Source organism: Oncorhynchus tshawytscha, linkage group LG28 (genome assembly GCF_018296145.1).
Source record: "Oncorhynchus tshawytscha isolate Ot180627B linkage group LG28, Otsh_v2.0, whole genome shotgun sequence".
NCBI lineage: Eukaryota > Metazoa > Chordata > Actinopteri > Salmoniformes > Salmonidae > Oncorhynchus > Oncorhynchus tshawytscha.
This window is the reverse complement of record NC_056456.1, coordinates 24,925,896-24,952,891: the sequence shown is the minus strand read 5'-3', so window position 1 is coordinate 24,952,891 and position 26,996 is coordinate 24,925,896. Positions and strand designations below refer to the sequence as shown.

The 26,996-nt window shown below is 43.7% G+C and overlaps 2 protein-coding genes across 9 annotated transcripts in view; one reads left to right on the top strand and one right to left on the bottom strand.

Moving 5' to 3' along the window:
- LOC112226976 (brefeldin A-inhibited guanine nucleotide-exchange protein 1) overlaps positions 1-4,636 on the top strand; it is a 28,036-nt gene extending 23,400 nt beyond the window's left edge. Inside the window, exons 33-38 of the mRNA XM_024391710.2 lie at positions 976-1,135; positions 1,376-1,515; positions 1,708-1,876; positions 2,558-2,696; positions 3,029-3,146; positions 3,411-4,636. Coding sequence (XP_024247478.1) covers positions 976-1,135; positions 1,376-1,515; positions 1,708-1,876; positions 2,558-2,696; positions 3,029-3,146; positions 3,411-3,584 — 900 coding nt within the window. The 3' untranslated portion in view covers positions 3,585-4,636. The remainder of the gene's footprint in view (positions 1-975; positions 1,136-1,375; positions 1,516-1,707; positions 1,877-2,557; positions 2,697-3,028; positions 3,147-3,410) is intronic.
- Positions 4,637-4,724: 88 nt separating this feature from the next.
- On the bottom strand, positions 4,725-26,862 carry LOC112226977 (centrosome and spindle pole-associated protein 1). 8 transcript variants are annotated; one of them, XM_024391712.2, is made up of 30 exons: positions 26,247-26,696; positions 25,849-25,919; positions 25,329-25,449; positions 25,103-25,178; positions 24,891-24,994; positions 24,626-24,691; positions 24,066-24,427; positions 20,683-20,838; positions 20,081-20,172; positions 19,869-19,965; positions 18,808-19,137; positions 18,284-18,408; positions 16,710-16,842; positions 15,937-16,051; positions 15,817-15,855; positions 15,459-15,606; positions 14,527-14,658; positions 13,871-13,977; positions 13,453-13,602; positions 13,108-13,251; positions 12,793-12,909; positions 12,598-12,664; positions 12,378-12,504; positions 10,767-10,912; positions 7,216-7,362; positions 6,986-7,029; positions 6,808-6,868; positions 6,439-6,542; positions 5,998-6,148; positions 4,725-5,852 (listed from the first exon to the last, which is right to left on the bottom strand). In XM_024391712.2, the coding sequence occupies exons 3-30, from the start codon at positions 25,431-25,433 to the stop codon at positions 5,632-5,634; spliced, it is 3,666 nt and encodes a 1,221-aa protein (XP_024247480.1). In that variant the 5' UTR covers positions 25,434-25,449; positions 25,849-25,919; positions 26,247-26,696; the 3' UTR covers positions 4,725-5,631. The 8 variants fall into 8 exon arrangements, with proteins under 8 accessions (XP_024247480.1, XP_024247483.1, XP_024247482.1 ...); XM_024391715.2 differs by lacking the exon at positions 25,849-25,919 and having other exon boundaries at positions 18,284-18,402; positions 26,247-26,699; XM_024391714.2 differs by lacking the exon at positions 25,849-25,919 and having other exon boundaries at positions 4,725-5,849; positions 26,247-26,697.
- Between the last annotated feature and the right edge of the window lie 134 nt (positions 26,863-26,996).

Below are 26,996 nucleotides of genomic sequence, written 5' to 3'. Positions count from 1 at the left end.
CAGCTGAGCGCAAACTTGAACGTTGTGTTTACTGTGAACACTGAGGCTGTACCCGCGTTAATTTACTGTTTTAACGCCACTGACTGATCATAATGACCTAACTGATCATAATGTAGGCCTACCAGAGTGGCCTAGCATAAAAAACAATGAAGAAAATGCATCACATAACATTTTAACATGGAAATAAAGGTTCTATCATTCAGCATGCAGTATCAACCAATGTGTGGAGTTCAATGTAGGCCTACATGCAGGGCTTGACACTAACCTATTTATCCACTTGTCCTTCGGACGAGGAGGTGACTGACATTTTGTTGTTTGATGCAAGAAACCACTTTACAAAATAAAATGGATTATTATTCCCATACCATTATTACAGAGAATAACACAAATGTTCCTAGTCTCTGCCTATTGTCTCGACACTGCCCCTTTAAGACACAAAAAAAGCTCTTTACCTGACTCGCATTTCAAAGATGGCTAGAAGTGTACATGTTTTGTGCTCTTGTAGGAAGCAATCACTCCCCCCATTGTTGACTAGAAAGGATCTATAACTGGGCTAATAACTCACTAATTAGTAAATAATATGAACAAATGTGCACAAGTGGCTACATGCAGCTCTCACTTTTATCTTAAAACAAGCCCATAATAATCGTGACCGCTCATGCTGTAAAACCGTCCAGTTCAAAGTGAATGACACAAATCCATATATAGCAATGATTTATTTGCATATAGGCCTACTACAGCTCTGATTGGTTATGGCGCACTGGTCTGTGTTGAGTAGGGGCCAGAATTGTGCGTGTCAATGTAAAAGAATCCTACAATTAAATCTCTTGCATAGTTAGTTTTGCTTACTAAGTCTTGCATAGTTTTTGTTTCGGTATGTTGCATTGAAAGTGGCTAATAGGAATCATTGGTTGTGATTATGTATGATGCGTTTCAAATCTAGGCTACAGACCGGTCCCTCTCTTGTGTTCTCAGGACTCCATATCCCAGAAGTCAGTGGACATTCAGACTCGTACAGAGGACCAGCAGTCAGTGTGCAGTGTGGACAGGATCTCCCTGGAGAACCAGAGGCAGAGGACATACAGCGGCTCCTCGGGCACACATGAGGACGGCCCCAGGGCTAGGAACCCAGCCAGTGAGTTTGTGTGGAGGTGTATGGGCAAGTCCTAGGCAGCCCTCCCCTTGTTGTCTCTCCCTTTCCAATGACCCATGACTCTCCCTTTCTCTCCCCCTGTCCCTGTCTCTCACCTTCTCCCCCCCTGTCACCATCCCTACCCCTCCAAATCTCTCCCTGTGGCCATGTTTCTCTCCTGCCTCCTATTCCTCTCTTCTTGCCCCTCAAACTGGCTGTGCTGTGTCTTTCAATGTGTTGCAGAGATGCAGGAGCAGAGGTTATTCTCAGCGCTGCTCATTAAGTGTGTTGTGCAGCTGGAGCTGATCCAGACCATAGACAACATGGTCTTCTTTCCCGCCAGCAGCAGGAAGGAGGATGCAGAGAACCTGGCTGCTGCACAGGTAACCAAAGAGTTAGTGTTGAAGTCGCTCTGTTTCAATAACCGAAGCAAAGCCATTAAGGGCAATATTTATTTTATGGCAAATAATATTTTGAGAGGGGCTGTCAATGTTATTACAACTAAAAAAAGTTTGAATCAGTAAGGCTTACTAACATTTGGTTATAACTGAGCATTGTGTTGCCAACCTCTCCAGAGAGACGCAGTAGATGCAGATGTCCAGTTGGAGGCCCAGGACCAGGGAATGTACCACTATCTGACCTCGGATCAGCTCTTCAAACTGCTGGACTGTCTGCTGGAGTCCCACCGCTTCGCCAAGGCCTTTAACTCCAACAACGAGCAGAGGACTGTCCTGTGGAAGGCTGGTATGTGACTCAGGACCCTCGATACCAGGGGTGTCAAGCGGCCCTAATCCTGCACGTGAGGGGGTCCAATCCGGCCCGAGGGTGGTTTGAGTTTAAAAAAAATGAAATAAGTAAACATTAAGGAAAAAAATGATTTAAGATATATTAAAATGACTATATGGGCCTTTAAAATGACTATATGGGCCTATATTCATACCGTTTCTTGACTGTCCAGCTTGCTAATAATCACTGCACAGTCAATGGACCTACATTAATAGAGTTTCTTGACTGTCCAGCTCGCTAATAATCACGAGACAGTCAGGGATCATTGAAAAATTTAAAAACTACAGATAGAGTAATTTTTTGATGCCAAGGAAATCAAACAAATTTTCAGTGTGGCCTTCCAGACCTCGTTGAAGACCGAATGCATTCCCCGGGGGGTTCACCGATGGGTTCGACACCCCTGCCCAATACCTTCACACTGTCACAGCAAACTCTAATCTGGAGGTGTATGTGTCAGGCGTCTCAGAGTAGGAAAGCTGAGTTTGGATCATTTTTGCCTTTTAGATCACAATGAATAAAATGACATGGACGGGGGGGATCTTATCCCAGATCAGCACTCCTACTCTGAGACACTTGATGCATACGGCCCCAGACTAACATACAGTAGCAGTTGTCTCACAGCATGTTGGTGTTTCTAAGGTTTCAAGGGGAAGTCCAAACCCAACCTGTTGAAGCAGGAGACCAACAGTCTGGCCTGTGGCCTCCGCATCCTGTTCCGCATGTACACAGATGACAGCCGCAAGGCAGCCTGGGAGGAGGTGCAGAGACGACTGCTCAAGTAAGAACATGAAGATGTTTTTTTTCTGTTCTTTAACAAGAACTGCTAGAGGAAATGGTGCTATTGACTTGTGTTAAGAGTTTGTCTGTTCAGCACCTTTTAGTCCCTCATTGTGGACAAGAGTGAATAGCACAGACTCTGAGACAGGAACCTATATTTTGCTAGTCTGGTCAGTCAGATTGACTGCTGCGCTCACATTTTGTTTAAAGTGAAACAGAATGTAAGTTATCCCGAGATCAGGCTGGGTTCCACCAGGCTAATATTCTGCTGCTCGGATCTGGAAATATGTTCCACATTCACTCACTTCCGTAACGTCTCTCTGTCTATTGCAGTGTGTGTGGGGAGGCCCTGGCCTACTTCCTCACTCTGACGTCAGAGAGCCACCGGGAAGCCTGGACCAATCTCCTCCTCCTCTTCCTTACCAAGGTTGTGAAGATCAGCGACGACAGGGTGAGTCAATCAGAAAGTAGAGCCACATACACCTCTGACGTGAAGTTTCCCCTAGGTACAGATCTAGCATCAGTTTCCCCTCCCCCAGTCTTTAACCATAGTGGGGGAAATGTAAGACTCACCCAAGATCAGCGTCTAGGGGCAATTTCACCCTAAACCCCATATACAACACTGTACCAAAAAATAAGTTGTAATTTTCCCTTCCCATGTCTTTGATGGAGAATGAGCTAATTGGGTCCCTTCCTGTATCCCTGTACTATCCAGTTCAAGGCCCATGCATCCAGGTACTTCCCGCTTCTCTGTGAGATCATGCAGTTTGACCTGATTCCAGAACTCCGGGCCGTGCTGCGTAAGTTCTTTCTCCGCATCGGCAACGCCTTCGACATCTCACTGCTGCCTAGTCACCGAGAGGAGCTAGGTCCTGCTGGGAGCCAGTGACATCATCACTAGTGGACCAGGACCAGCACAGTACACAGGCTGCTCAGAGTCTCTCTCTGGGGTGGGAGAGGGGAAGGGTGCATCCCAAATGGCACTACATTATGGTACTGGAAGCTCCTCCATGCTGCACAGTGATGTTAACTATTGACGGTAGTGTGGTGAGTGGGGCCCAGAAAAGCACTGAATGAATGGCTGCAGTATGGCTTCCTTGTACAGCATAGAAATACCCTACAATATCATACAGATGATGGTTATAACAGTGCAATTATTCTGGTCATTTCTCCCCCTCTGACCAGAGGACTAACTAACATTGTGGAGGCTGTGATGTGTGCTTTTTGGTATCTCTTGGCATTATTTTATGGAACTGAGGAGGTATGAAATTGTTAGTGAAAAGGATGAGTAACGTTAGCAGTGATTTTTCTTTTGCACAGCCACTAGGTACCAAACAGCAGCCCTCCAATACAAACTAGACAATTCAAAAGTAGCTTTGTAATATACTACGGCCATGTTTACAGACTAGACAGACCAGTTGTGATCTTTTTTTAAATTCCACTACTTACATCAGATCTGATTTGTGAAAAAAAGATCAGAATCGGGCTGCCGGTGTAAACGCAACTTAAAACCTGTCATGCGTTTTTCTTTTGAAATCTAACAGCACTTGTCATTTCAACTTAACCTTACCATGACACTATTGTATGAAGATGAGTAAATGTTATTCCATTCTATGTATATACTGTAGTACTTTGTTTAAATTGAAACACATTTGAATTTGCTAAATCTTGTCAGCAGTCACCACATGTTTGATGTATTGTCATTTAAAAAAAGAAAACAATTCTACGTTAAATAGATGTCTGCTGAGTTATGAAAATCAAGACACACATGGTGTTTGAAGCTGTACTGTGAGGATAGTGTTTCTTGGCGAGTCAGCTATATTGGGAAACAAGAGGTGTACATGACACACTGTTAATTACCACCAGGAACATTCTCATTAGTCAATAAAGGTTTGTCTTTGCATTGATATGTAACTGACAGACGATTCAGTTGCCTCAAAATGCTTATTTTGCTACTTGTCATGCATGGCTTAGAAGCCTGTCGCAAATTAAACAGCTATCAGGTGAACTGAAACACAATGTACAAAACTTCCTTATTTAAAATATAGTTTATTCTATTAAGTTGAAAATGACGTCATCTTGGCCAAACATTTTACACACGGTACATATAAAAAATATGCCATTAGAACAATTTACATTACAAATGTAGTGCTATTATTATAGAAAGATGTCCTGAACTGTTTCAAAAACTAAGAGCTCTATTCAATCCGTATTGCAGAAGTTCAGCGTGACTGAAATTTAAACTATGTTCGGAGACTGCATTTACAGTAACCGATGCATGTCAGCTCAATCAGCATTAATAGTCCCAAGGCAACCCTAGCACACTGTTCTTTTAGAGGATGGCAGCTGAGGCTGCAGGCTTTTGTTCCAGCCCACCTCTTACACACCTGATTTAACTAATCAACTTTAATAGTGCTTGACTGGAGAAAATGCCTGCAGACAGTGTCCTTATAGGAATGGAGTTTTTCTCCCTTGTACTTACTAACCATTCTGAGACAATCTGCATATTTTTCATTATAGGTCCATGAAAGTACAATCTATGCATTTTTCATAAGAAGCTCATAATTCTGCATTGCAAGAGGTATTTTGAGGTAGACCATGATACACAAGTCAAGCACTGCAAAAAGGGTTAAGTTAGTAGACATCGATCTAGAAGCTAAAGCAGATGATACTTCTCTGTTGAGGAGATCCTGTCAGCATGACCACTGATGTGGTTGCATCAAGCCAAGTGAGGGCAGTGTACAAACGTAGGTCCCCTACACACTCAGGTTGTACAACGCAAAATCAATATTTTACACAACAGTTTCTTCACACCGCTATTTTTGCACAGAAAAGCAGGTCTAACACGTGTGAAGCGTTGTGCATCAGTTGTACAACCTGAGTGTGTACGGGACCAAAGTGCTTTGAGTGACCGTGTTAGAGCGGCGATGGTTAGATTAGCCATGGTAGGTAGAGGGGCCTTCCCAGTCCTGCACGGTAGACTCTCTGCTGGCCAGCCTCTCCCTGTAGGGGGTCTGACCAGTCATTAAGCGCTTCAGCGTCTCTGAGGTGCCTGGCCTCATCCACGGCTCCGTGGCAACCGTATCCACGGAGCCCTGAGTGTGTGGGGTGCGAGGGGAAACCTGCGAAGACATATCTTCATCACCAGACAGGTCTGCTGGAAGAGAGAGACCGTAAACAGATATCATCAACCTAACAATGATTCATAGACAGATCTCCCAGGTAAGATGGCTGACAAATTGTTCCATTCCGGGCACATTGGGGCACTGACAGCCTCAGTTTAATCTTTAAACAACACCCACCTCTTCTAAGGCCATGGCGGCTCACAGCCAGCAGCCTCTTGGTCCTATGGTGGTTACGCTCTCTACCATGCTGCTGTGTGTTGAGACTGGCCTCTGACTGGCGGGAGTAGTTCTCTAGATGGCCAACAGGCTCTCTGGAGCTCCCCCGCTCCTAATCAAGCCAGAGCACAAGGTATAATGATGGTAGAGGAATATAGCATTTTCAATGGAGAGCTGCCACTGGCCTCTATTTAAGAAGTGAGGATATATTCATGATGTATGGGTCAGGGGTTGTATGTATCAAGTGTCTCAGTGCCGATTTAGAAACCATTTTGCCTTTTAGATCATGATGAAAAAGATTACAAGGACAAAGGGGACCTGATCCTAGATCAGCCCTCTGATGCTTGGAGAATACTGTCCCAGATATTAGAGACTGAACTTTGAGTTATAGAGGGTTCTTACATTGTGCAGGTCTGCCCTCTTGGCCAGCCTCCTCCTCTCCCTGGCTGAGAGCTGGGGCTTCTGTACAGGTGGGGGGGACACTGGGAAGGCTTCACCCATGGGATCTTGGGGCAAACCACATGTAAATAGTTAGTGGTGTGCTTCTCAAGTCACTCCTTCCCTTACAACAACTGGTGTACATCCCAAATGGCTCCCTATTGTGTACTACTTTTGACCAGGTCCCATCGGCCTCTCCCATAGGGCTCTGGTCAAAAGTAGCACATTATTTAGGGAATACGGTGCCATTTGGGAAGCAGCTTTAGTTGTGTGATTCTTAAGGCGCTCAATCCCATACTACACATGATAGTAGTGAACCACCAGAGGCTTTACCAATGAAGGCACTGTCAGACTCCAACAGGGAACCTCTCATATGATCCCCCACTGCATTCCTCTGGGGAGAAGAGTGTACAGGCATTGTGTCACACACAGACAAGCATGTACTGTACAGCAAAGAGACCACTCTGTGGTTCAGGGTGATAGCTAAACAAACTGGCAAGTAGAAACTCACCAAATAATGGTTTTGTTGCTGGGGTGGTGACAAGTGAAAATAATCTGCAAAATAGAAAGACAAATTATTTCCAGTGCAAGTACTCCACCTGTAAATATCCTCATGTTAGTAAGTCCACTAGTTAGTGATAAAGCAGTGAACAGAGGTGAGCAATGAGTATTTAAGCAGTTAGGTTGATATTGAGTGTAGTCAGCGAGTGGAGTTTGATATTGAGAGTGTGTGTTACTGACCGGCGGCAGGTTTCCTCCTCAGGCTGTTGTTGATCCTGCGTAGCGCCTCCCTGTAGTCTGCCTGTCTCTGGATGTCCACACTCTGTCCATCCCTGTCGCTAGGGTGCTCACAGTAACCATGGCCTTCCACCTCTCTGGAGTCAACATCTGCAGTACAAACAAGGCTTCTCCACTCAATACACGCATGACAATACTGATCACCCGGGTCAAAAGTAGTGCACTAAAAAGGGAACAGGAAAACGAGTGCAGACACAGCCTTAGTTGCTGCATTTGTTTTATGAGCAGTGTGCTGTTAAAGGGCAAATCCACCACTTTTCAACCTCATTTTCATTATCTCCAGCACAATACCAGTGTAAACATATGTGAAAACAGCACATTTATACATTTTGTAGAAAAAAATTCAGATAAAAATATCCAATGACATCAAAAGTTACATTTTAAAAACAGTGATGTGGGGAGCAATAAAATATCCTCCTGGGATTGGAAACTCAGGTTTTAAAGTTTTGAAAATCACTTAATCCTACCCTGTGATGTGACAATACTTTTTAAAACATTTTAATTATGTTTCTTAACCACAGATCATAGAAATGAAATGTTTTTACACATGTAGACTGGTTTCGTGCTGGAAATTATGAATAGAAGGTTGAAGTGTCAGAATTGCCCTTTTAAGAGTTAACAATCAATGGCCTGGATTACGTTCCACATGGCACTCCATTCCATACAGTGCGTTACTTTTAACCTGACCCTATGGGCACTGGTCAAGAGTAGACCACTACATAGGGCATGGGTTCTCAAATGTTTTGGGCCGGGGACCCCTTTAGTGATAGCAAATTCAACACGGACCCCTCATAACTCGAGTGAGATTTAAATAGCAAACAAATCATTTGACCACGACTTTGGCAATGCATGGCCAGATGAACCAAGTCTCGGGCCATGGGAAGGAACATTTTATAGGCCCAACTCTTGGCATAGGAAAGAAAATGTTGCAATTTTCAAACTAATTTCCTGCAATTCTACATGACTCTGTTTTGGTAAAAAAGCTGAGGGATGGGCCTGGAGAAATGTAACCATTCTCAAATTCATAGACAGAGCTATGGATGCAAGGACAATCCATGATAACAAATTTATAGTTTTAATGTTTTGAGGCTATACGGTGTTTGTTTACATTTACATTCTTTACAAACAGGAGATGTAAAACAAGCTCATATTTTGGATTCGATGGGATACAACAAAACCAAGCTCCTGAGGCATTTATAAAATATATATTCTTCAAGAATCAATATATATATATATATACACACACACAGTTGAAGTCAGAAGTTTACATACACCTTAGCCAAATACATTTAAACTCAGTTTCACAATTCCTGACATTTAATCCTAGTAAAAATTCCCTGTCTTAGGTAAGTTAGGATCACCACTTTATTTTAAGAATGTGAAATATCAGAATAATAGTAGAGAGAATTATTTATTTCAGCTTTTATTTCTTTCATCACATTGCCAGTGGGTCAGAAGTTTACATACACTCAATTAGTATTTGGTAGCATTGCCTTTAAATTGTTTAACTTGGGTCAAATGTTTCAGGTAGCCTTCCACAAGCTTCCCACCATAAGTTGGGTGAATTTTGGCCCATTCCGCCTGACAGAGCTGGTGTAACTGAGTCAGGTTTGTAGGCCTCCTTGCTCGCACACACTTCAGTTCTGCCCACAAATGTTCTATAGGATTGAGGTCAGGGCTTTGTGATGGCCACTCCAATACCTTGACTTTGTTGTCCTTAAGCCATTTTCCACAACTTTGGAAGTATGCTTGGGGTCATTTTTATGCTTGGGGTCCATTTGCAAGACCCATTTGCGACCAAGCTTTAACTTCCTGACTGATGTCTTGAGATGTTGCTTCAATATATCCACATAATTTTCTTTCCTCATGATGCCATCTATTTTGTGAAGTACACCAGTTCCTCCTGCAGCAAAGCATCCCCACAACATGATGCTGCCACCCCTGTGGTTCACGGTTGGGATGGTGTTCTTCGGCTTGCAAGCCTCCCCCTTTTTCCTCTAAACATAACAATGGTCATTATGGCCAAACAGTTCTATTATTGTTTTATCAAACCAGAGGACACTTCTCCAAAAAGTACGACCTCTGTCCCCATGTGCAGTTGCAAACCGTAGTCTGGCTTTTTATGGCGGTTTTGGAGCAGTGGCTTCTTCCTTGCTGAGCAGCCTTTCAGGTTATGCCAATATAGGACTCGTTTTACTGTGGATATAGATACTTTTGTACCTGTTTCCTCCAGCATCTTCACAAGGTCCTTTGCTGTTGTTCTGGGATTGATTTGCAATTTTCGTACCAAAGTACATTCATCTTGAGGAGACAGAACGCGTCTCCTTCCTGACCGGTATGACGGCTGCATGGTCCCATGGTGTTTATACTTGCGTACTATAGTTTGTACAGATTGTCACGAACCGGCTCAAAGTGCGTAACAAACAAGGAGACAACGTGGAGATTAGTTAAATAAATATATTTTGTTATTCCTTAAGTAAAACTAAATATAATTAACAATGGTGTGTGTGTAGTCAGTAGTGTAAGTGAGTGGTTGCGTGCATAAATGTGATAATGAGGTGTGTTGAAAATTGCCGCCACATCCAAAATCTGTGTCTGCATAGAGAAAGTCTCCTCAATGAATGGGGAAGAGGTGCATTTATCCTGGGACACACCCGAGCCCAGGTGTGTCCCATTTCGCTGACGGCCCTCCCGGCTCCGCCCACCAACATCCTATTAAGGAAAACAAGAGCAAAGAGAAACAGTTTGGCAGACAGAGTTGGAGGGTCGTCACAAGATGAACGTGGTACCTTCAGGCGTTTGGAAATTGCTCTCAGGGATGAACCAGACTTCCCATGACGTCAAGCAAAGAGGCACTGAGTTTGAAGCTAGGCCTTGAAATACATCCACAGGTAAACCTCCAATTGATTCAAATGATGTCAATTAGCCTATGAGAAGCTTCTAAAGCCATGACATAATTTTCTGGAATTTTCCAAGCTGTTTAAAAGGCACAGTGAACTTAGTGTATGTAAACCTCTGACCCCCTGGAATTGTGATACAGTGAATTATAAGTAGTGAATTATAAATGAAATAATCTGTCTAACAATTGTTGGAAAAATGACTTGTGTCATGCACAAAGTAGACATCCTAACTGACTTACCAAAACTATAGTTTGTTAACAAGAAATTTGTGGAGTGGTTGAAAAACAAGTTTTAATGACTCCAACCTAAGTGTATGTGAACTTCCGACTTCAACTGTATATCATATTATTTTCATACAGAAAATGGATGTAGCAACTAAGGATTCTAGCTTGAAATTACAACACAAAAATTTTTGTGGAATACAAATAGTGTTAAAATGTATAATTGGTAGAGCACTGAGGATACTTTTTAAATTTTTTTTATATATATATTTTGAGATCTGGCCACAGACCCCACTTTGACAACCCCTGACATAAGGAATAGGGTGCCATTTGGGACAGGCCCATTATTCAAACAGTCACTGTATATCTTTACCTCTGTATCTGAACTGCAGCGAGTCGTGGATCCTGTGCAGGTTGTTGGGCTCTGTGTTCCTGGAGGAGGGTCTCCTGACGGGCACCTGCAGCCGCAGTCTGGCCATGTCAAACACATCCACCTGGGGCTGCTCCCTGTCCCTGTGCCTGGACACCAGCACACAGTCACATCGTTCAGCGTGTACACACCGCACTGGGGCTAACATATAGCCTAGACCAGGGGTCAACAAAAGGTAGTTGTTTTTTTTTGGCCCACAAACATTTTTGAATTAATAAAAAATGGCAGTCATACAACACTCTCTCAATTGGATTGAGGTTTGGGCTTTGACTTGACCATTCCAAGACATTTAAATGTTTCTTAAATGTAATTGGTTGCACCAGATCTTATTTAGGGTCTTCATAGCAACGGTGGTGAATACATATCCATGCACCACATTTCTGTTTTTCATTTATAATTTTTTGAAACAAGTAATTTTTTCATTTCACTTCACCAATTTGCACTATTTTGTGTATGTCAATTACATGTAATCCAACCAAAAATCCATTTAAAATTACAGGTTGTAATGCAACAAAATAGGAAAAATGCCAAGGGGGATGAATACTTTTGCAAGGCACTGTATCTGTGACCAACAGATGCATACTGTATCTGTATTCCCAGTCATGTGAAATCCATAGATTAGGGCCCAATTCATTTATTTAAATTGACAAATTTCCATATGTAACTCAGTAAAAAAAGTTATTATTTCACGGATGACAGACGTTTAGGGAACGGGGAGAAAGTGCACTAACTCAACAAAAAAATTGAATGACTTTCTGTGCAAAATGTCTATATGACATCAGTTTGACTGGTTAAGTAAATAGAAATTTAAAGTTTCCCCATGTTGGGGAAACGACCCAACATGTTTCTGATAAAATGTCAGTTCGGCTTGCACTATTCACTTTTATGATGCTGATAAAGACGGCATGTCTACAGACAGTATCTAACAGAGCATTCTTATTCTCTCAAGATGCTGAAGCATTAATTTCTCCACTGCTGTTCCAGAGTCAAAATGTTGCCTTAATTTGGTGTAGAACTTTACTGCAAGAAATGCTTAATTCTACATGCACTAATATTAAGGCTATGTGAGAGGTTATAGACCTACAGTCAGTGTCCAGATTTCAGTTTCCATTTAACCCATCTGAACAGTAGGCTACAGTCCCAGTCTTGTGACTGTTTCTCAAACAATACTTTTCTGACCCTCCCTTATTTATTTTCAACTCGCTTTTCTCTTATTGAATTAAACTCCGACATTGTTCTTTTTGCCTCCAGGATTGATGTTAACTGTTTCTGCGCGTTCCCAAAAGCTTTTGACGATTGGTGTGTAGACTATTTGGCACGTGTACAGTTAGGCCCTAAAGCTCTCCGGATATAAATTGCACAAGAAATATACATTTATTGTTTTCTGTTTTCAACCCACCCACCCTTCATCTACACAATATTTAATTAGTCTATACCTGTCAGTCCCATGGATATAACTGTGGGGACTGTGGGTTATGAGTCAAACCATGCATCACTAACTCACGGGAGCCCACACACGACCAACAGTGGAGGGCATCACCTCACCAGTCTTACCTGTCACTCATAGGAGAGTCCAGCTCCTCCCACTCTGACTGCAATAGCTGGCCCTCCAGTCGTTTCTGCTCGCTACGCAGCTGTCTACGCAGCTCGGACAGCTCGCTGATCACACCCCGCTGGTCCTCTGGCACAGACACACACGTCAGCATCACAGACGTTGAGAGGAAATTGAGTTTCTACCTGCTGTGTACTGTATTATAGTGTGAGGCAGTGTTACCGGCGGCTCTCAGCTGGTTCCTGCGAGCTGGGACTGGGGGGGACTGGAGGCCTGACAGAGAGCGCTCCTACAGGGGGAAGAGAGGGAGGAAGACAAGATCCAGTCAATGTGCTCCACTGATACTTCCTCAGTCAAACTATTGCTCTCCATGGTGGTGTGGAAGAGGACATGCTGTGTGCTCTGGAAGTCACTCACAGACAGGGGGACAGTAGTAATGCGATGGCTGTCCATGGACGGAGGTCTGGGGCTGTACTGGGGAGCCTGATGCCTCTTTTGGAGGGTGGGAATGGGGGGAGACGGCTCCCTTGGTACCTTCAGACAGACAACCACATGAATGTCCTCACTTATCTCATATGAATCTCTCAGGGCCTGCTTCCTAACTAAAAAGCACTTTCAATAGAGATTGTTCATTGAGCATGCTTTTTAATCCAGGACTAGGCTTAATGTCTGAACAGTAAACCTCCCCTCAATGCTCAGAGGGTCAAACAGAGAGCCTTCCATCGAGCTCACCTCCTGTAGGCGTGCCCATCTCTCCTTCTCATACTGCTTCCTCAGGGCAGAGTTCTCCTTCTCCTCTGCCTCTTTCTTTGTCCTCTCCACCTCTTTCTTTCGCTCCTCAGCCAGACGGATCAGCTCATCATTCTTGGCTTTTTGCTGGAGGAAAAAAAAAAAAACCTTTGCTAAGTCCCCTGAGTGAGTGAGTTACAATAAAGATTTGCTGAACTGAATGACTCATGTCAAACGATAGCATTCAGGTGATAGACATGTTACTTGTAGTAGTAGATGAGTATTGCAGTGTAATCTAATGCTACAGCTCCCTTAGTGAACCCAAGCCCTGGTCCAGTTAATACTGACCTCCATCTCCTTGCGTTTCTTCCTGTCCTGTTCTTCTTCATACTCTCTCTGGATGCGCTCCCTCTGCTCAGCCAGCCTCTTCTCCTCCTTCTCCTCCTGCAGCCTCTGGCACTCTCGCTCCTCCGCTTCCTTCCTCCGCTTCTCCTCAATCTTAGGCAGCAGGACAGACAACCAGGGTCATCAGTGAGACAGTCTGTATGCGTGTATCCAATCAGATATCAAAGCTGAGTGTATGGTTAACCAAATCATCAATGCGCATCAGTACAAGATTGAGTTTAAGCTCAGGAATAAGCTTTTTTTTTTTAATTTTTTTTTTTTAAATGTGACTTCTGATCAAGTTTAGGGGAAGGTTTATGTCTGGGGATAATATGAAAACGCTACTCTAGCCATCACAGTACTGATGTGTAACATCCAGTACCTGTTGTTTGAGGTAAGCCTTGTACTTTTCCTGTTCATGGAGCTGCTGTGGTGTGGGCAGGTTCCCAAAAATACTGCCTCTGGCAAACGAAGGGGCCTGAGCAAAACCTGTGTAGAGAAACCCACCAGACAAAACAACATAGTAGCTGAACATGACAGTGAGTTGGACAGGATGGTGAAGCTGTAATCGCTCATGGACGGACTACGTAAACATAAATGATACCGTAGGTCTGTCTTGATACAAACGGGATGCGAGACATGATGAGCAGCATTAGTTCCGGTGCTTAGGTTTTTCGTCACTGGTTATTTGGACAAATCACGATTTCACAGGTGTTAGCATCTGTTGACTTTCCGAAGCAGAGGGCTAATAGACTTGCTCGTAACTTGCAGAGAGGGTGGAGCTCTTCATTCCGGTTCCGATTCTCGCTCTCGCTCTTAACATGCATCTGACCAATTACACAAGACTTTAGTTCTGGATTAACCAAGATTACTGAGGGTGCCACTACCACTTTGGGTTGTTTCCCAAATGGCAGCCTAGACTCTGGCCCATAGGGCTTTGGTCAAAAGTAGTGCACTATGAAGGGAATAGGGTACCTTGTGGGACGCAGATTTCCTCTCGGTCCTTAGAATCACATCAATGTGAAAACCACTATCTACCTGAGACTCTGTGGGTGGAGGGAGGTCTAGTGTCCTCTCGGGGCACAGCATTGGTGGCTCTTGCACTCTTCTGCCATGTCTCAGGGTTGATGTAGGCCTCTTCATTATGCTTGTGCATCTGGTGCAGATCGGCTGGTAACACAATTCACACGATTATGATTAGCAATATCCTTTACAAAGATTAAAAAACATTACACAATGGCCTTTCTCTGCTATCAGTTTCCAAAACATGAACTGAAACAAAGTTTAGAGAATGTGGACCATAGTGTGGAGGAAGGGAAATAACAGGGATATGGTGGAAATTACAAGATTGTTATCTGTTGTGTGTCATGTAGACTGAAGGAGGTTGGACTTTGCTATAAAATGCTGTGGCTCAAACCAGCAGGTTGAGTTCTCAGTGATCACCTCCAGGGGTGGTTACCGACCAGCTCCATTACTGCAGTTAACCAGCAGGTTGAGTTCTCAGTGATCACCTCCAGGGGTGGTTACCGACCAGCTCCATTACTGCAGTAAACCAGCAGGTTGAGTTCTCAGTGATCACCTCCAGGGGTGGTTACCGACCAGCTCCATTACTGCAGTAAACCAGCAGGTTGAGTTCTCAGTGATCACCTCCAGGGGTGGTTACCGACCAGCTCCATTACTGCAGTAAACCAGCAGGTTGAGTTCTCAGTGATCACCTCCAGGGGTGGTTACCGACCAGCTCCATTACTGCAGTAAACCAGCAGGTTGAGTTCTCAGTGATCACCTCCAGGGGTGGTTACCGACCAGCTCCATTACTGCAGTAAACCAGCAGGTTGAGTTCTCAGTGATCACCTCCAGGGGTGGTTACCGACCAGCTCCATTACTGCACTAATTAAATAATACAGTTTGATTGTTTTGAAAAAATCTAAGTCTCTCCTTTTGATTACAATAATTCCACCACAGGAACATACTGATGAGGTTGCCCCTGCTGTCTCTGAGAGGGGCTCCTCCCCCTCCTCTCCCCCAGGGGTCGTGGTTCTTCATGTCTGCCTCCAGCTTGGCCTCGTAGCGATCTGTCTCCTCCCTGTCCAGCCTCCGCCGCTCTCGTCTCTCCTGGATCTGTAGTCAGGTTAGGACGGAACACTGATCAGAATACCAAATAAGATATTTGTCTATTCAAAACGCATAACGAATCATCACCAGTCACAGAGGGCAATGGAAGAGGCTGAGGGCAATGGTATATTGCTGTTGGAATGTCTAAACATATTCAGTTAAATACTTTTTATAACACTTGTAATATTCTATATCAAGCTACAACTCATCTGTTACCTGGCAAAAAATCTGACTCCTCCCTTTCCTGGGGTCTCCCTGCCAAAATAGCACACTCTGTGACAAAACGCATGGAGACGAAAGATTCTGCTGACTTCCACAATCACATTCTCAATGTACCTGTTGTCTTAGTGCCTCCTTGTAACGTAACACACTCTCTTTAGATGGCTTGACCTGCTCTGCAGGGAATACTCCAATCCCTGAACCCATGGTAGCAGTATCACTGGTAGGTCTGCTGAACAAGAGACAATGTTAATTCACTCATGTATTCCTTCTGTTCATTACTATAAAAAGCAGATCAATTTGAAATGTTCAATACTATGCAAAAAGGTATGGGAAACAGGAGACACAATTGATGTGGTTTGTCACTTTTCATGCCTTACGTAATGAATGTCAATGTATCACTGTGAAAAATATCTTCATACAGCCACTAGGAGGCAAGAGAGCGAGACAGCTCAGAGCTGTCCAGACAAGTGCAGACTGCAGCAGTGACTCAGCAGGGAGGGAACAACTCTGACCAGACCCGTGCAGACTGCAGCAGTGACTCAGGGAGTCAACACTCCTGTCTGTCCAGATGGCCAGTGGGCATGACCGTCTCATAACAGAACACTAGCCATCGATAGGGGGAACAGCTCTGTTTGTTCCTTTTGAGGTGCCCCCAACTGGTGAATAGGGGATACACTCATTGTAGGTGTTAAAGAGAGAGTCCCGATTCTCTAACCTTCACCAGAAGTGGGCACTTGTTCACTTCCCCATATTCCTCACAGCAGTCCATTCCTTTTCAATCAATGAGGGGGAGTGTACAAGTGCACACTTCAGGAGAACGGTAGATAATCAGAATGTAGCCTAGGTGTTGAAGGGAAGAGAAAGGATGAGATTGGTACAACACATACTGTGGAGGGGGCTCTGGATTGCTGCTCCCATTGTAATGGCTGTGTTGACCCATCTGGCTGGGGTGAGGCCCTGCAGGAGGAAGGCTGATGTAGGACATGGGCTGCACCCCTCCTGTCAGCGGAATATGACCATCTAACATAGAAACACAGAACACTCATTATGCTGGATCAGAGAACACATGTATTATATGCCAAAATGTGCACACCACTTAGTATGAAGTGATGCATTGGTTATGCATACTAAATAGTATGCTAGTATGGACATTGGGACATAGTAAATTGTTTTCACTCCATCAAACATCCATTCATTTCTTTGTAAGTGTATTGTAACATGGAACTCTTTTCATGTGTTAATATAGACTAAAAGCTAAGGACCCTGGAACTAAACACCTCCCTCTGCAACTGGATTCTGGACTTCCTGACGGGTCACCCCCAGGTGGAAAGGGAAGGTAACAATGCATCCGCCACGCTGATCCTCAACACGGGGGCTCCTCGGGTGTGTGCTCAGTCCCCTCCTGTACTCCCTGTTCACTCATGACTGCATGCCAAGGCACGACTCCAACACCATCGTTAAGTTTTCCGATGACAACAGTGGTAGGACTGATCACCAACAGCGACGAGACAGCCTATAGTGAGGTCAGCGACCTGGCTGTGTGGTGCCAGGACAACAACCTCTCCCTCAACATGATCAAGACAAAGGAGATGATTGTCAACTACAGGAAAAGGAGGACCGAGCACGCCCCCATTCTCATCGACGGGGCTGCAGTGGAGCAGGTTGAAAGCTTCAAGTTCCTTGGTGTCCACATCACCAACAAACTAACATGGTCCAAGCACACCAGGACAGTCGTGAAAAGGGCACAACAAAACCTATTCCCCCTCAGTAGACTGAAAAGATTTGCCATGGGTCCTCAGATCCTCAAAAGGTTCTACAGCTGCACCATCGAGCGCAATACTGGTTGTATTATTGCCTGGTATCACAACTGCTCGGCCTCAAACCGCAAGGCACTAGTGCGTACGGCCCAGTACATCACTGGAGCAAAGCTTCCTGCCATCCAGGACCTGTATACCAGGCGGTGTCAGAGGAAGGCCCTAAAAATTGTCAAAGACTCAAGCCACCCTAGTCATAGACTGTTCTCTCTGCTACCGCACGGCAAGCGGTACCGGAGCGCCAAGTCTAGCTTCAAGAGGCTTCTAAACAGTTTCTACCCCCAAGCCATAAGACTCCTGAACATCTAATCAAATGACTACCAACACTATTTGCATTAACCCCCCCTCTTTTACACTGCTGCTATTCTGTTTATTATCTATCCATCGTCACTAACTCTACCTACATGTACAGCTCAATTACCTCGACACCGGTGCCCCCGCACATTGACTCTGTACTGGTACCCCCTGTATATAGCCTCGCTTTTGTTATTTTACTGCTGCTCTTTAATTATTTGTTTTATATATTTTATTTTTTATTTTTCTTACAAGCCCTTAACCAACAATGCAGTTAAGTACTTCACTGTTGTATTCGGCATGTGACAAATACAATTTGATATATAATAGACTGGGAGGTAGGTGGTGCTTACAGTAGGCCAGGTTTGGGTCCAGTGGGTTCCTTGCACCATAGTAGAGATGGGCCTCATCATAGGGACTTCTATATGCATCTGCCAATGTGGATGGTGGATGAGGAAGGAAACCTGCCATCCTGAAACTCAAAATCATACGGCAATGTTAAATTGTCAGACAAAAATAATGTAGTGAATTTAATCAGATTGAAAACACACCTGGTCTATTCAAAATGGCACCCTTTTTCCTATATAGTGCACCACTTTTGACTGGAGCCCGGGTGCCATTTGGGACGCAGACCAGGATTACTGTCATAGCAACCTAGGTGGCAGGTAGCCTAGTGGTTTGAGCGTTGGGACAGTAAGTGAAAGGTTGCTGGTTCGAATACCTGACAAGGTGAAACATTTGTCGATCTGCCTTTGAGCAAGGCACTTAACCCTAATTTGCTGCAGAGGTGCCATACTACTATGGCTGACCCTGTAAAACAACATTTCACTGAACCTTTCCAGTGTAACGTTATGTGACAATCTTTTTTTTGTTTTACCTGGGAGTGTCCTTGCTCCTGTGAATGGCCTGGCTATAAGGGGAGGTGCCTCCACTGTTGAGGCCCAGGGTGTGGCTGTAGTCCAGCAGGGGGGACTGGAAGGCCACGCAGGGCTGCTCAGGAGGAAGCCTCTCTCTGTTTTCCTCACTGGGTCTCCCATTCAACTCATCCCCTGGTAGGTCCACAGCTTGGCCTGGTGGGTACCAGCTGTCTTTTCTCTTTCTGGCATGGTCATCACTATTCACTGCTCCAAACTGTTTGATCCGATCTGCTTTTTCGTCCGGGTCAGTTGTCCCTGTCACAGCAACTCTGAGCTCTAAATCCTTCTCCCTAATACGACAAAGGACATAACACACAGCTCATATGAGTTATCCATATCTGTGTTTGAAAACCTTATTGTCTATCTTAGTGCGATGGGCTACATGATGTACATAGACGCATTTTAGCAGCATTGTGGTCGGAGGTAGATTTGTTTAAGCTGCGTTTACACAGGCAGCCCAATTCTGATCATTTTGAATCTTATTTTACTCCATATATGAACAACAACTTACAGATGCACACAAACAACTTATTTTACCTTTAACTAGGCAAGTCAGTTAAGAACAAAATCTTATTTTCAATGACTGCCTAGGAACAGTGGGTTAACTGCCTTGTTCAGGGGCAGAACGACAGATTTTTTTTACCTTGTCAGCTCGGGGATTTTATCTTGCAACTTTTCGGTTACTAGTCCAACGCTCTAACCACTAGGCTACCCTGCCGCCCAATGACTTCATCTCATCTGCCCAGACAGGCATGCTCACAACCCCGTCCCTAGTGCCTGCATTATTTTCCATTTGGCCTTAAAATGTTTTTCTCATCGCCCATACTATTTCAATAATTATTGGCAAAAGATCTGATTTGTCAAAATATCAGAATTGGGTTGCCTGTGTAAAGGCAGCCTTATAATCAAATCTACCTCAGACTACAAAGCTGCTAAAATGTAGCCCATCTCACTAAGATGGAAAATGTAAGGGTTTGTTCTTCATTGGACAGCAGGATCAAACGCAGATATTGACACCCACCTCTTCTTATTCCTTTGCTGTTCAGCTATCTGCTCCTGCAGGTCATGCCTGTACCTCTCCTTCCTTCCCTGCAAGGCAGCAGCTGCATCTGCAGCCCCTGTCAGACATGCCATGTCACCACATTTGAGGAATATCATCAAATATTCAATTCGTCCCAAAAAAACCACAGCAGTTAATCTTAGTAATGAACTTCAGAACAGAGTGGGTCTTACCAATCATAAGCCCGGTAACGAATTCAACCTCGTCCTTCTTGGTAGAGGATCTGGATCTTCCACTGGGTCTCATCCCTGCTGGTACCTGCAGCCTGGCAGATAGGACGTCAATCAGCACTCACAGTACACTCATCATACCTCACAGACGATTGTCTCTCGGTATTCTTCAATGTTTGTTTAGTGAGCGAGTGGTTGACTTGTGTGAGTGAAGTTTTGAGTGCAGAGGGTAACAAAATGCTTAAGGTCCACTATTGGTTTGTCTGATTTCAGGCCGGCTTGGGATTTAATATGATCTTATTGTACGAGCGGAATCTAAATCAACAAGCCATGATCCAGCTACAGTGTGACATCAGACCTTTCATCTTCCTTTTCCATCCAATGTCCTTAAAATTGAAACCAAAAAATGTGTTTTATCCAGATTAAAGTTGATATTTTGTCTACTGTTTACATAGAGAAAATCCACTGCATTATGAAATCCATAACAAAAAGAGAGACATGGCAATCCAACCATGTTCACTTGTCCAAATTGGTTTTAGCACAATCCTTTGGAAGTTAAAGTTATCAAAATTATAGTTATAGTGATTTAGTACAACTTGAAGTACTTGGGTTTGGGGGTTGGAGAGGATGTCCCTCGGCTTGCCTCCAAATAATCCTCATCAGGAACAACAGACCCGTTAGTCTCCTTCCTGTCTGCATATTGACTACTCTCTGTGTAGTCAGGCAGTTCAGCACCTCTGTCCCTGAACCTTGATATGTCCCTGGGCAAAAAAGAGGAAGACAATGAACAATACTTTTTCAAAACATAGACATAAAAACATACTGCAAATACCATGTCAGTAGGAATAGTTAACCAATTACATAGCTAAAAACTGAAACCATTAAAGGTAAGTGTAACATCATTAACAAGTTGGGCCAACAGGGAATGGGTGGAGGGAGGGGATAGAATGTAATTTGTTTTAATATTATTTTCATATTGTATATTTTTGTGCCTTTTTCTTTGTTTGCTGTTCAGGTAAGAAAAAACGGTATATTTGTACTTACACATGACAAGAATTGCACGACAATGGCACCGTGACTAGGAACATGGACGTGTACAAACAGACTGCCTATGACCTCCGTAAATCAAGAGGCAAATCGACAGTACAGGGACAAAGTGGATTCGCAATTCAGCGGCTCAGACACAAGATATACGTGGAAGGGGCTCCAGACAATCACGAATTATAAAATGGAAAGCTAACCACGAGAAAGACACTGACGCCTCACTCCCAGACAAGCTAATCACCTTCTTCGCCCGCTTGGAGGAAAACATTGAGCCGCTGACACGGGCCCCCGCTGCTCACGAGAACTGTCTGCTCTCCTTCGCAGTGGTCATTTAAGCGTGTTAACCCTTGCATGGCTGCCGGCCCAGACAGCGTCCAAAACACTGCCTTATCCCACCTGGACAAGAGAAATACCTATCTAAGAATGCTTTTCATTGACTACAGCTCAGCCTTCAACGCCATAGTGCGCTCCAAGCTCATCACTAAGCTCAGGACCCTGGGTCTGAACCCCGACCCTATGCAACTGGGACCGGGATTTCCTGACGGGCCGACCCCAGGTGGGGTCAGAGGGGCCCCACAAGGGGAGCGTGCTCAGCCCTCTCCTGTACTCCCTGTTAACTCATGACTGCGTGGCCACGCACGTCTCCAAATCAATCATCAAGTTTGTTGACGACAATTTGTTTGTTGACGACAATAGTGGTAGACCTGATTAACAACAACAACGAGACAGCCTTCAGGGAGGAGATGAGAGCCCTGGCTGAGTGGTGCCAGGAAAATAACTTCTCCCTCAATGTCAACAAACAGGAGCTTAACGTGGACTACAGGAGACAGCAGAGAGCACATCCCCATCGGCGGGCTGCAGTGGAGTTCCTCGGTGTGCACATCACTGACAACCTGAAATGGTCCCTTGACACAGTGTGTAGAAGGTGCCACATCACCACTTCAACCTCAGGAGGCTGAAGAGGTTCGGCTTGGCCCCCAAGACCCTCACAAACATCTACAGACGCACCATTGAGAGCATCCTGTCGTGTTGTATCACTGCCTGGTACGGCAATTGCAACATCCGCAACCACAGGGCCCTCCAGAGGGTGGTGGTGCGGTCAGCCCAACGAATCATCGGGGGCACACTTCCAGCCCTCCAGGACATTTACAGCACCCGGTGTCATAGGAAGGCCAAGAAGATCATCAAGGACCCCAGCCCCGTTCACCCCGCTACCATCTAGGAGGTGGAGACGGTACAAGTGCATCAAAGCTGGGACCGAGCGACTGATGAACAACTACTATCTCAAGGCCATCAGACTGTTAAACAGTCACCACTAGCTGGCCTCCGCCCAGTACCCTGCACTGAACCTTAGAGACTGCTGCTGTATGTACATAGTCATTGAACACTGGTCACTTTAATGTTTACATACGGTTTTATCCACTTTATCTATATACTGTATTCTAGTCATGTCTCATCCTATACAACTACTGCTGTAATCCCCACATACAGGTAGTTGTAAGGTACCTCAGTCAAACAGTGCATCTCAAGCACAGATTCAACCACAACGACCAGGGAGGTTTTCCAATGCCTTGCAAAGATGGGCACCTATTGGTAGATAAAAATACATTAAAAATATCACATTGAAAATCCCTTTGACCATAGTGAAGTTCTTAATTACACTTTGGATGGTGTATCCATACAACCAAGTCACTACAAAGATAAGTGTGTTTTTCCTAACTCGGTTGACGGAGAGGAAGGAAACCACTCAGGGATTTCACCATGAGGCCAATGGTGATTTTAAACCAGTTACAGAGTTAAATGGCTGTGATAGGAGATAACTGAGGATGGATCAACAACATTGTAGTTACGCAATACTGACCTAAATAACAGAGTGAAAAGAAGGAAGCCTATACAGAATACAAATATTCCAAAACATGCATCTAGTTTGCAATAAGGCACTAAAACTGCAAAAAATGTGGCAAAGAAATTAACTTTATGTCCTGAATACAAAGCATTATGTTTGGGGCAAATCCAATAGAACACATCACTGAGTGCAACCTTTCATATTTTAAAATATGGTGGTGGCTGCATCATGTTATGGGTATGCTCTTTATCGGCAAGGGAGTTTTTGGGGGGATAAAAAGAAAAGGAAAAGAGCTAAGCACAGGCGAAGTCCTAGAGGAAAACCTGGTTCAGTCTGCTTTCCAACAGACACTAGGAGACAAATCCATTTTCATCAGGACAATAACCTAAAACACAAGGCCAATTATACACTGGAGTTACTTACCAAGACAACATTGAATGTTCCTTAGTGGCCTAGTTACAGTTTTGATTTAAATCACTTGAAGATCTATGGCTGTCTAGCAATAATCAACAACCAACTTGACAGAGTTGAAGAATTTTAAAAAGGGGAAAATATTGTGCAATCCAGGTTTGCAAAGCACTTAAGAGACTTGCCCAGAAAGACTCTCAGCTGTAATCAATGCCAAAGGTGATTCTAAGATGTATGGACTCTGGGTTGAATAATTATCTAATAACATATGTTTTATTTCTATTAATAAATAAAAAGTTAATTTTTCTTCCACTTTGACATTGAAGTATTTTGTGTTGATTTTTGACCAAAAAAAATTACAATTAAATCAATTTTAATCCAACTTTGTAACCACACAATTAAGAAAGTCAAGTGTGTGAATACTTTATGAAGGTACTGTATATATATTCTGGTCTCTGACATTGCTTGCTCTGATATGAATTAATTAATTTAAACTTTTTGGATTAGTTGTATTGTTTTGTATTGCTAGGTATTACTGTTCTGTTGGAGCTAGAAAACATAAGCATTTCGCTGCACAGGTGATAAAATCTGCAGATCTGGGTACGCGACCAATAAATATGGATTTGTTTTGACCTTATGTCCAAAAGTATTTTATTTGAATCACATAGGAAGTGTTTTTTTTTTAAATACCTTAAGTCTGTTTTGTAGTGTCTTCTTTGCCACGTCCTCTCTTCTCTCTCTAGCCTCGTCTGCCTTGGTCTCCTTCTCATCATCAGATCCAGCTCTTCCTCTGTGAGGTCTGCCTCAGAGTCAAAGTCCACTCTCACCAACCTGGCCCTCTCTCTGGGAAGCAGCAGCTCATCCTCAGGCCACAGGCCCTCCATCCTCCTGCCCTCCACTAGGCAGCGTCCTCCCCTGTGCAGTCCCCTCCTTCCTTCTGTCAGCGTGGCTGCGTCTCTCATGGAGGGGGCCTGCTTGTGGTGCACCGGGGGTCGGGGGCTGTAGTGGACAACAGGTATTTCTGGAGGAGCTCTGAGAGAAGCAAGCTGCTCCTGTGTGTATGAGGGGGAAAGGACAGCTTAAAAATGATCGACTTTTCGTTCCAAGCACACTTTTTACTTGCAGAAGATAGAGTTGAGCACGTTCTCTTAAGACATGTTTAAGATGACCTGACGTCTAAAGTTCTCTAAGCGGCTTCAGTTGACTGAGCATGGTATAAAATAGGCTATATGCAGAACTGTCTAGGTTACCTTAGCAGCTCTCCTCTCACCAATGGGAAGGGATGGGTCTGGTTCTGCAGCATTGAGATGTTTTTTCTATAATTAAGGAACAAAATTGGCCAAATCAGCCCATATCAAAGATTGTAAAAAAATATATATATTTGGTAGAAAAATATTTGGAAGATGACTCCTTGCATCCACAACATTCCAGTAAATATTGTGGCCCATGCATGGATGCTGACAGGTTACAAAGTAGTAAAAACTATATCACTTTTGGCATTGGTAATATTATTACCTGAGCCACGTAGCGTCTGTAGTCCAGACGGAGCTCTTGCTGTAACTTCTGTTTCTTCCTCTCATAGTCTTCACCCAAAGGTAAACTTAGACAACAATTCTCCTCTGAAAAACAGTATGGCATACATGAAATAAGACCTCCCAACAGCCAGGATTTAGATCTACCACAACGTGCTTACAAATTGGGTTTATAACTTCAAATCTATACTGTACCCTTCCCTTGTTCTGTGGCTGACTTAAATGTTCGGATATTTGTGAATGTGGGGTCATGGGCCTTGTAGTCTTTTGTCTGTTGATCAGTAAATACGTCACAGGTCAGAAAATTGCAATAATTTGTTCAGCTGTCACCAAACGCATAAAGTAGCATGCATTGCACTCATGTCCAAGTCCAACATTTTCAGTATTCTAGCACCACAGTAAAAGGAGCATTGAAACACACCCTTATTTCAAGGTAAGGTGGATCCTGTTCCAAGCTGGCTTTATCCTCTGCCACTCTGTCCTTCTGTTGCTGGATGAATTTCTCAAGTTCATCATCCATCTCCATTTATAATACAGGCTCACTGAAAAAGACAGTGACAAAATGTCAAATGTATAAATACAGCTCAACTGTACTAGCAACGTACACACAGTATAACGTTATCTAGCTAGTAAACAGACACTTCAATGTTTCTGTGAAATGGTTCAAATAGAGATGATGTTGACGTTTGCAAGAAAGGTCTTGAATTGTAAACATTTGGGCGCTACTGGTAGCTAACTGGCTACGTTATCGTACAGTAGTAGTAGCAGCTAGGTAACGGTAGCTAGCATGACTGTAACTAAACCATCTACGTATGCTGTTGTAATTTCCTCTAATCATCTCATTGACAGAATGTAGCAATGGCCCACTGTCTCTTTAATTTCCGTTGTCAAGCAACCACTGAACACAAAATCATGTTTTAGCGAGAGACAAGTGGTCGTACTTCGTAACTCTTGCGTTGTCAATAAAATAGAAAGTCCAGTCAGCGGTGCCGTTGATTGGTGTTTATTCGGACTATAGACAGAAGGAAGCGCATAAAAAAAACACACATTAGGGCCAGGCACTGGTTTTAGCTAACTAGCATTTATACCATACCTAGCTAGCTAACAAGCAAACTGACGTTAACGTTACACGCAAACATGAATACTTTTACACGAGTAAGCGAACATGCCAGATTCTCATAATAAACTCAATTAGCTAGCTAACGGAAGTTAGTTGGCCAGCTAACCTGTTTGCTAGCTCACGCTACAACGACAAATGAATTCAAGTCTGCAAAACTGTTGCTGAGTTGGTTTCCTAACACGCCAAGTGAAATATTAAAATGGCATAAACAATACTCACCATTTGAGCAACCAAGTTAGCTAGCGAACTTGCTAACATTTGCTACTCCGGTAGCTAAAGCTACAAGGCAACAGCTGCCAAATGGCAACAGCAAAGATTATGGATATACTGACAAGATACACGTTTCTACGCCCTAACAATAGAGCCCCACAGTACGAGTCATAATCAAATGTTCCCTCTAACGTGAGCAAATGTCAGGGCTTGAACCTTGTGAAATTGCTGTGCAATATCCGGCGAGCGTTTACTGTACCCGTTTTAATTTACTGTTCTAACAGTGGCCAATCAGGCTACTGTGGCTAACTGATCATAATGTAGGCCTACCAGAGGGGCCTAGCATAAAAAACAATGAAGGAAATGCATCACATAACATTTTAAAATGGAAATAGCAGTTCTATCATTCAGCATGCAGTATCAACCAATGTGTGGTGTTCAATGTAGGCCTAAATTCGATGTGGCTTTCCGTCCAACATCTCAGACCCTATCAAATCATCACAAAATAATAATGCATGTTCAACCGTTTCCTCTACCACTCATCCATTACACATTCCAGTACCATGTTAACCTATTAATTTCAAATATTAATTCAATCCCGTAAACCCTAATCACATCCTACACAACATCCTCCCTTCTGTTCCCATGACATGACACTATCTCCCGTACAGATGTATTTGTACTATATAACACGTTTCTGCCCTTACTACTTTCATCCCAAGGTCTCTGCCAGCAACCTAACCCATTTTTACAAATCAA